The sequence below is a fragment of the Spermophilus citellus genome (assembly GCF_964194105.1).
Source record: "Spermophilus citellus genome assembly, chromosome: 13".
NCBI lineage: Eukaryota > Metazoa > Chordata > Mammalia > Rodentia > Sciuridae > Spermophilus > Spermophilus citellus.
Window position 1 is genome coordinate 47,630,808 of NC_138193.1, and position 10,576 is coordinate 47,641,383.

The 10,576-nt window shown below is 37.3% G+C and overlaps 1 protein-coding gene across 1 annotated transcript; it reads right to left on the minus strand.

The window, feature by feature from the left end:
* Positions 1 to 2,970: 2,970 nt before the first annotated feature.
* LOC308632969 (regenerating islet-derived protein 3-alpha-like) lies at positions 2,971 to 5,044 on the minus strand (the record flags this gene model as incomplete). The annotated part of the gene is made up of 5 exons (XM_081265392.1): positions 2,971 to 3,038; positions 3,226 to 3,352; positions 3,977 to 4,114; positions 4,301 to 4,419; positions 4,966 to 5,044. 5 exons carry the CDS (start codon positions 5,042 to 5,044, stop codon positions 2,971 to 2,973), a joined length of 531 nt encoding a protein of 176 aa, XP_081121518.1.
* Positions 5,045 to 10,576: the final 5,532 nt, after the last annotated feature.

The following is a 10,576-nucleotide window of genomic DNA, read 5'->3' on the forward strand; positions in this document are numbered from 1 at the left end:
ATGTTGGATCATGGTGTGTATTCCCCAAAGGCAAGTAAATCTAGTGGCTGAAAGTGAAAGTATAAACCAGTTCCTGAGAAGAAGGAGACAATACAAAGGAAAGAAAGAGTAATGTCCCTTGCTGACTGTTCTTTCTTTTTCTAGTTCCTCATGAGATTCAGCTGTGTGCCTCAGTCTTGAGTGAATTGAAATAAGCCCTGTTCGTCCAACACATCTTCTTTGGCTTAGGTGAGTTAGTATGCATGTCAGTGTCATATCCAGATACCATTAATTAAGCTAGCCTAAAAGAAGCTTATGTCCACCTCAGGCAAGGGAACATTGTGATGTCAGCACCCCAGTGGGAGTGTAGACTATGTGAATGGAGCTTATGGAGAATTCAGATATTGTATATAATACAAAGTGTCTCACACAAATTGTAGGCATCAGGGACTGCTATACAAAATGGGCCATTTCGGTCTTGTTCCCCAAGAATTGTGAGAAAGTAGCTTCTAGTGACAAAAGAAGAAGAAGAAAAAGAAGAAGAAGAAGAAGAAGAAGAAGAAGAAGAAGAAGAAGAAGAAGAAGAGGAGGAGGAGGAGGAGGAGGAGGAGGAGGAGGAGGAGGAGGAGGAGGAGGAGGAGGAGGAGGAGGAGGAGGAGGAGGAGGTTGTTGTTATATATATCTTGGGAGTGGGACATTTTTATCAACTGTGCCAAGAGAAGCAGAGGTCTTGACTGACTGGAAGGCATTACACTATTGGTGGTTCAGTGGGATAGTGTTGATCTAGGAGGAGAAGAGAGTGTGCTCACACCTTACCATAAGGGCCTGTGCTTACATTAATTTATCCAGGATCCCCATTTTAAAATTCTCAATTTAATCACACATGCAAAGTCTGTTTAACCATATAAGATAATGGAATATTCACAAAATTTGAGAAGTAGGACATGGACCTCTTCCAGGAAAGGATTTTCTTTTTTTTGAGAGAGAGAGAGTGAATTTTTAATATTTATTATTTTTTAGTTTTCGGCGGACACAACATCTTTGTTTGTATGTGGTGCTGAGGATCGAACCCGGGCTGCACACCTGCCAGGCGAGTGCGCTGCCGCTTAAGCCACATCCCCAGCCTGAGGATTTTTTTTTTTTTATTCTACTGAAATCTCTTTTTCCTTTCTGATATTAATAATTTGCATCCTCTTCTTTTTTCCTGGTTAGCCTGACTAGAGATTCATAAATTCCGTCAATAGTTTAAAAGAATCAGTTTTTGTTGGGCATGGTGGTACATGCCTGTAATCCCAGTGACTCAGGAGGCTGAGGCAGGAGGACCCCGAGTTCAAAACCAGCCTCAGCAAAAGCAAGATGCTAAGCAACTCAGTGAGACCCTGTCTCTAAATAAAAAACAAAATAGGGCTGGCAGTGTGGTTCAATGGTCAAGTGCCCCTGAGTTCAATCCCTTAATCAGTTTTTTTAATTACTTTTTTCAATTTCCTTGATTTCACTCTGCTGTTATGTCCCTTCTGCTTGCTTTACACGAACATTGCTTTTCTTTTCATAGTTTCCTAAAGAGTAAACTTGGATTACTGATTTTAGATCTTTTAATTTTTTTCTGATATAGTCATCAATTGCTCTGTCTTTCTCTCTAGTGATGCTTTCACAGTATACCATAAATGTTAATAATGTATTTTATTTTCATTATATTCGAACTTTGTAAGTTCTTTTGATTTTATTTCTCTTTGTGAAATTTAGAAGTATGTTGCTTAACCTCTAAATATTTTGGGATCTCCTAATACATTAACTTTTAGATTAATTCTATTGTGATTTGACAAAATACTTTATATGACTTTTTTTTCTCTTTTAAATTTGTTCCAATGTTTCATGCCTCAGAATATGGCCTATATTGGTGAAAGTTCCATTTGAGTTTGAGAAGAATGTGTATTATACTTTTGGACAGAGTACTCTCTAAATGTCAACTAGATTCAGTTGATTGATAGTGCTATTCAGATCAGTTTTGTACCTGCCTGATCCATCAATGACGAAACAGAGAGATGTTAAAGTTTTTAAGTACAGATTGTCCCCACAGTGCAATAGTTCAACTCAAGTCTTTGACATTGTAATGGTGCACAAGTAATGCTCATTCATTAGAAACGTTATCTTCTATTTTGCATTATATCTGCGCTAGTGCTAGATATATTGTACACTGCTCTCACAATCCTGGGCAGCAGCAGTGAGTTCTAGCTTCCAGTCAACCACAAGATCATGAGAGTAAACAACTGATGTTTGTTAAGTTAGATGTAATAAAGACATCTTTAACTTGTATTATCAATTTAAAGTACATTTATCAGGGAGGACCCCATAATTATTCAAAAAGTCTCTATATAATACTGTATTTTTCTATTGTTCATTGTGGTTCTATACATTATTGATTCACACTTTTGAAGTTCCATAGTTAAGTGCTTTACATGTTAAACATCATTACGCAACCTTAAGAAATTGAACCTTTTTACCCTTTTGTTAGGATTCTCTTGATTTTTGATAATGTTCCTTTTCCTGAATCTGTTTGCCTAAAGTTAATTGGCTTACTCCATTTTTCTTTTAGAGTATATCTTTCTCCATCCCTTTACTTACAACATATTTTATATTTGGATCAAAAGTAGTTATCTGGTAGACAAGGTACAATAGAGTCTTTCTAAAAAAAAAATCACTATGATTATCTTTCTCCATTAACTGCCACACTTAGAACATAAACTATAAGAGTAGAACATAAAAGTTATAATTTTAAATTAAAATTTTTATTATTGCTCTCTGAAACCAGAGACCACAACAAATATACAACAGCTTAAAATGAGGGAGGGAGGACGACAGAAGAGGGGAGTCAGGATGAGGTGATCAGGTGTCAGGGTGTCCACAGGATCCTTCCTTGGGTGGATCTTCACCTGGGACTCTTGTGCATGATGGAACTATGCACAAATCCAGCGGGATGACTTCCCACTTTCCCTAGCCCTTGAACTTGCAGACATAGGGTAACTCTATATTACAGTTGTAGTCTCTCCACCTCAGAAATCCTGGAGAGACAGAAGATGCAATATGCCTGAGACAGGTGGATTTTTGTGGACCCAATGAAGCAGCATCTCAGGTAGAAGACAAATTGACTTTTGATTTCCTATCTCAGAAAGATTCCTTGAAGGTCAGGCCCAGGGATGAAGAAAGGATAGGGAAAGACTAGGCAGAAGTGGCTTCTCTGATGCTTACCTGAGCTTCGTGACACGCCCCCACAATAACCACGGTCTGAAGCAGTGGACGGATTCCTCTCCCAGTTTGCGTAATTCAGCACATCAGTGCTGCTCCACTCCCATCCAGCACCATTGGGTTCTTGGCCCTACCGAGCACAGGATGGAACCAGGTAGGTATGTGTGTGTTGGATAGAAGGATAGAGATTAGAGCTCTGCTTGCATGACCCCCTAGCTGGACCTTCTGATTCCCCTCACAGCTTCATGGAGTTTGGCCTTCTCCACAGGATACAGAGAAGGCTCTTAAGGAATGTTTCCCCCAAATTTCTCATTCCTACAGGAAAATCCTCGACAATATCCCAAGAACTTTGGGACCACTCAAAATCAGTGAGGAAATAGCTTAACACAATTGGTGACATTTTTGTGACTAGATTCTGAAACTCAAACATGATATCTAATCTTAAAAGAGAAAATATGTCTCAAACCTTCAGGTAGTGATCCCTTAGAATAGTATGCTCAGACTCCCTGAAAATTTCCAAAGCCTCATAAGAGCATAATATGAAAACTGACAAGGGGCACATGAACATCATTGGATTAACTAGGGAACCCCACATAACTTAGCTCTTAACATGGCCTCAAGGATTTCCCTTTGCTCCAAATATCACCCAGAATCTGAGCTCTAAGTCCCCTCAGGTTCCTCCTGGGCAGGCATAGAGAGAAGGCCTGGGTGACAATAGCCACTTGAGATGTAACCAAAAGAGTATTGAACTCACAAGTGTGGGATCATGGAGCCCAATCCAGACATATGAGTAGCTGTTCACACTGCTCTTGACCAAGGAGGACACAAAAGATGCTTCAGCCCCACTGAGCACAGACGCAAGGTGTCCTTCAGACCGCTTCTGGCAGGCCAACTGCATGGTTGGGAAGCAAGAAAATAAGAGGGAGCCTGAGATCTCGATAGAGAAAAGCAGGGAAGAGTTTGGTGGGATAAATAGCATTGGCAAGGGTGTTCATTCTCGTGCCAGGAACTGTGGAAGTTGGAGACCTTGCCCCTGGGATACATGTGGCCTTTTCCCTGTCACCCACCCAGCACTCACATCTGCATCTATCCAGGATTTTGGTGTGGTAAAGAAGGCATAGCAGTAGGAGGCATAGGCCTTGGAGCCTTTGGGACAGCTGATGCGTGGAGAGGCCTGTTCCTTCTGGATGTCTTCACCTGGGTAGAGGGAGATACAGAGAGGGATGGGATCAAATGAAGAATGGAGATTGGGGTAGGGAATGCCTATGAGGTCTCCTTCTGGGAGGGAAACCACAATCCCCTCCACCTCTCAGCTCTGCTCATGCTTTCAGGAATCTGCATTCTCACATGGCCCAGCCATGTTGGGCAGCACCACCTTTCATTTTAGCCTTTCCCCTTACTCAGTAGTCCACGACTCCTCCCAGCCTGAGCTGACAGTTCCCACACTGGGTTTTCCAATCTTTCATTGTTCCTTACACTGCATTATGGCCCTTTCACACTTTCCCTCTTAACCCACTCACATAAACTAGAAATTTAGGACAAAGCAGGGAGCCACCTCATTCCATTGAGGATGCATACTCTGGCCTCCCACCACTGTTAACTGAAGCAAGGGAGGGTGATGGAGGGACAGCAGGCAATTTCCCTGAGTGTGGGCACACCTCACCTTCCCCCATAAAGGAGCCTTCCTCTTCCTGGATCTCAATGCTCACAGAAATCCCTGGGCTAGAGGCAGAGAAATCTCACCTTGCACCTGAGACAGGAGCATGAGGCAGGAAAGCAGCATCCAGGACATGCTGGGCAGGGCCATGGGAGTCAGCATCATGTCTGTGAGTGAGGAGACAACCAGCTCACTGTAGGAAATGTGCTCAGGCAGAAGACATGCAGAGACCCCACTGCTTCTTGCCTTTCTTTGGTCTAATCCTGTACAGATGTGTTGATCTGAGTGCTATCCATGCCCTCCCATGGACCTGGCATGAACTGGGAAATCTGTATTCTCTGGTCTTCCTGAAAGCTCCCTGGCCAGCCTTTGCTTAGTCTCTGAACTCCTATGTTCTCTGAGGACTGAGTCCCCCTCCACCCTCTAGTGATGTGTGAGGTCAAACCCCTGCAGGGCTCAGCCTCAGTTTCTTTCAGCCTCAGCTCCTTTCAGCTCCCACTTACCTGTCTTGCAGGAAACTGGAATGCTTTGTCTGGGCAGGGAGGGCTGGACTTTTATAAGAGGATCTGAGGGAGGGGCATTGAAAGGAGGGGGCGAAACGTGTGTGCAGGCAGGGCTCATGGCATGGATTCAAGAGATTCCCATCAGGGGGAGGAGAATCTTCCTGGCAAAGCTTGGGAATCAGCACAGCTGTTACCTGCTTCCCGTTAGCAGGCCAGCTCTATCTCCAGGGCAGGTGAAGTTTGAACTTTCCCCACCCTCTCCCAGATATCCCATTCTGAGAAACTCAAGAGAATGAATGCAACCCTATGGTACAGATTATGCTGTTTTACAGTGTTGCAAATGTTATGGCCTTGGATGTTGAAAGAAAAATGAATATCAGCAGTACCTTTTAGATCAACCAGCAAAAAGTAGTTCCTGTGGACATATATGCACATTTCTTTATACCTGTCTAGTAATATATAATACAGGTTAATAATATGAATTGGTGGGTTAGGGTTAACAATTGGAAGTATTGGTGAGCACGAAGTTACTGAAGGCAAAGAAAGAATTTAAACCCAGGTAAGAAGTAATGGCTTAGAAACTGGAGTTAATCTTGAAGGTCAATTGTCCAGCAAGGCTCTCAGGAACAGTAGCTGAATGGATTTTCCTTCCAGCTGCCTCTGTGTGGTAGGTCTGGGAAGCAGTTCCTGGTTCACTGTAATTGTGAGCTGGTAGTTTGTTCTTGGAGTAGCATCCTCAGATTTTTATTATATGCTCAGGGATTTTCAAGACTCTTTCAGAGGGTTTTGAACTCTTCATTTTCATTATTAGAATATAATGCTGTTTATTGTTTCTATTGTGTTGACATTTTCAATGACAGGGCCAAAGAAATGGTTATTAAATGTCCTGGTGCTTCAGTTTTAATGAAGGTAGAGTCATTAAAAGAAACTTTCACTTAAACATATACCTGAACTTGAGGAAGCAATGGATATGGTTAATATGAGTGAAGTTCAGTCCTTGAACACACATCTTTACTATTCTGTGTAACCAAACGGGAATCTGCATACTGAAGTTCAGTGATTGTATTGAGGAAAAGCATTGTTACAATGAGGTATTATTCATTGTTTCCTCTAATGTCTTCTTTACATGAAAAACAAGCTGACAGATAAACTGGTTATTTACATATGTGTACTGTGTTGAAGTGCCTTCAAAAGTTATCAAAAGGAGTTGGTAAATATATTTTTTAAAATTCCTGTTGTAATATCTAGTACTATCAATGACTCAGATGAGTGATAAGTTTTCAGGATCCTCAATAAATTTTACACGTATAAACATGTCCCGATATGAAAAACGTTTAAGAATCCCTGACTAACATCTAGCTACCTGTTTCAAGGAAATACAGAAGATGGAAACAGATTTTATGTTACAACACATATAATGTGTCAAGTTCAAAAGGTGGAAACCCCTACAGTAAAAATGACTCTAGAGTTCCAATAAATAGATTAAAGAATTAATGCAATACTCAGCATATGGGAGAAATATCTGCTAAATCAATATATTTAGATTCTGGTTTGAACAAACCAAATGGAAAATAATAAGATGATTGGGTAAAATTAAGCATTTGATAAATTTAAGGGGTTATATTCTTAGGTGTTAAAATTATATTAAGATTATATAACTTTAAAGTGTCCTTATCATTCAGGACACATAATACGATGCAAGCAAATGGAATATGTTACTCAGAGTTTGCTTCAATATACTGCTGTGTGCTAATGGCAAAGAAAGAGGAACGTAGATAGACTAGGAAACCGTGAGGTGGCCACTGTTATTGCTTGGTAACATGTACATTGAATTCATTTTATTATACTCTTTGGGCTTGTCTGAATTTTTGTCATAAAATGTTGGGAAAAGAGCTTGGAAGAAGGAAAAATCAAGGAAAGGAAATTTAAAGGTCAATCTTGCTAAGGAACATAGATGCAAAGTTCCTAAACAAATTACTAAACAAATTAAATTATCCAATATTTATAATAAATGAAGAGAAAGAAGATTTAACCTTAGAAATGTAAAGATAGTTAGTCATGAGGAATCATAATGTTATTCTCACATTCAAAATCTTAAAGAGAAAAAAGATGCTGAACAAAAAAGAGAAAGCTAGGAATAGCTTTAATATGACAAAGAACTCTGAAGAAACTCAAGGATAAAATGCTGGAAAGATTTTCTTAAAAATTAGTACTAGAAGGGCTGTGGCTGTGGCTCAGTGGCAGAGCGCTTGCCTAGCATATGTGAAGCACTGGGTTCGATCCTCAGCGCCACATAAAATAATAAAATAATAAATAAATAAAACAAAGGTATTGTGTTCATCTGCAACTACAAAAATTTTTTAAAAATCAGTACTGTAAAAATTTCTTCATTGGTTCTATTCATTAATACCATGCTATGGAAAGTATGCTTTGAAAAGGAGAGGATTTTTTTTTTTTTTTTGCTGTTAGACTGCCTGATAATAATTATTTAAATGCTTCACTGCACCACTTAATAAGCAATCAGATTTATTTTATCTTATTTTTATTTGTTCTTTTAGTTAGACATGACAGTAGAGTCTATTTTGACATATTTATCTAAACATGGAGTATTCTAATTAGGATCCCATTCTTGTAGATGTACACAATGTTGAGATTCACTGCAATGTATTCATATATGCACATAGGAAAGTTATGTTAGATTCATTCCATTGTCTTTCTTATTCCTTCTCCCTTAAACCTTTACTCCCCTTTGTCTAATCCACTGAATTTCTACTCTCCACACCCCCTCACTTGTTGTGTGTTAATATCCACTTATCAGAAAGAACATCAACCTTTTTTGGGGGGACTGGCTTATTTCACTTAGCATAATAGTCTCCACATCTTTTCATTCACCAGCAAATGTCATAAAGTTATATGCACTTCTTCTATGGCTGAGTAATATCTCATTATGCATATATACCACTTTTTCTTTATCCAGTCATCTGTTGAAGAGCACCTAGGTTGATTCCATAGCTTAGATTTTGTAAATTGAGCTGATTTAAACTAGGTTAAAACTTCATAAGGAAGAACAAATTATCAAGAATAGTCAAAAACTTCTGAAGAAAAACAAGATTTTTGTTTTATTGAAAGAATTTTGTTTTTTTAAAACTTTTTACTACAAAGTACATGTGTAAGGATAGCAAATTTATTTAATTAACCAAATTATACAAGATGCATGTATGAACATACCACAGTGCATTAATTTAAAAAATAAATAAATAGAAGTAAGATTAGCATAGGAAGGGCAATTGAAATGGAAAAAGCCATGTTATATGCACTTATGAATATGTCAAAATAAACCCCACTATTATGTATAATTATAATTCTAGTGCACTAAAAATTAAAGAAAAAATTTTAAAAAATATAGGACCCAGAAGCATGATATCTGGAAACTGGAAATATGGAGGGTGATAGTTAATTAGTAAGTAAGAAAGATGATGGAATGAGATGTACATCATTACCCTAAGTACATGTAAGAAGACACGAATAGTGTGACTCTACTTTATGTACAACCAGAGAAATGAAAAATTACACTCTATATGTGAACTATGAATTGAAATGCATTCTGCTGTCATGTATAATAAATTAGAATAAATAAATAAAAAAGAAAGGACAGACTAAATGGTTTGGTTTAATTTATTATGCATAGAAACAAAAATGCAATTTGGATTCCTACCTCTTTACATCTTGAAAATAGAACAAGAACCAAGCACACACACACACACACACACACACACACACACACACACGTGTGTGTGTTCATTTATATATGGGAATAGAACAAAATAAAAATACTGAAGCTCTAAAATTAAAGAAAATAATATGTTTTGACTTTGGATTAGATACATTTCTTTAAGACAAAAGGCACAAATTATAAAATAAAAAATTGCTAAATGTGACTACATTAAAACTTTAAAAAATAAAAAGTAAATGTGTAAGACACAAATGAAGAAAATGCTTTGGATAAACATAACTGACAAAGGAGTAATTATCTAGAGTATGTTAATAATTCTTAAAATCAAAAGATAGTGAATAATATATTTAGGAAGAAAAAACAAAAAAGAGGATACATTTCATTAAAGAGGATGTTAAATTAAAAATATATATATGTGTGTGTGTGTGTGTATACATATATACACATCAATATCAACATCATTACCAATCAATGAGATTAAAATTAAAATAAAAATGAAATATAATTTCTTACATCCCATAGTGGCAAAAAAAAGAAAGTAAGAAAGTTTGACTTTCCAAAGTTTTGTTGAGGCTTTATATCAAAGATATGAATTGGAGCTACAATTTCTTGGGAAAACTGTCATTTTCTTACACTCTGATACCTAATCATTGTACTGGAGGAATATACAGCCTTAACATGATTAGAAAGAGGTGAGTGTGCACAAATGTTCATGGCATAATTATTTCTAAAGGCAAAAGAACTTTAACAGGAAATTACTTGAATATGTTGGGGTTTAAATAATCATTACATTAGTGAAAATGAACCAGTTACAGGCTTCAGTGTGCATTAACTTTTAAGATACAAGATTGATGGAAAAGAGATGGATTATAGAAGATTATATACCATGTAATAATAATTGTTAAAAAGTCAAAAACAAGCAGACAATATATTACTTAGGGATCTATGTATAATAAAATTATGAAATTATATTGAGAAGGGGGAATGATAAACTCAAAATCAGAATTTTTACTTCTGGGTGAAGGGAAGATATGATTTGAGTGAGAACAAAGTAGTTTCCAATATTATATATCGAGTACATATTTTAAAAATAGAGTAACATGTACTTGAATTTTAAAAAGTATTCTTTAATCATGTACATGCTTCATATATTATCTTCTACATACATACAAAATATATAAAAGTGAAGAAAATAATAATAATTGAATTGATGGATGAATGCTAGAAATAGCTGAGATTAATTAATTGAAGTTTATCCACAGAAATCAAACTAATATAATTGCTAAAGTTTAGATAAAATGTTTGTTAAGAATTTGACCAGGCTACAGTCATTCATGAAGGTGTGATTGGGACGGGAATGTCTGCTTCAAGATGTCTTATTCTTGGTTACTAAATTTGTGCTGGATGTTGTCTGAAGACCTCAATTCTTTACCATGTGAACATTTCCATCGAGTCTCTGGA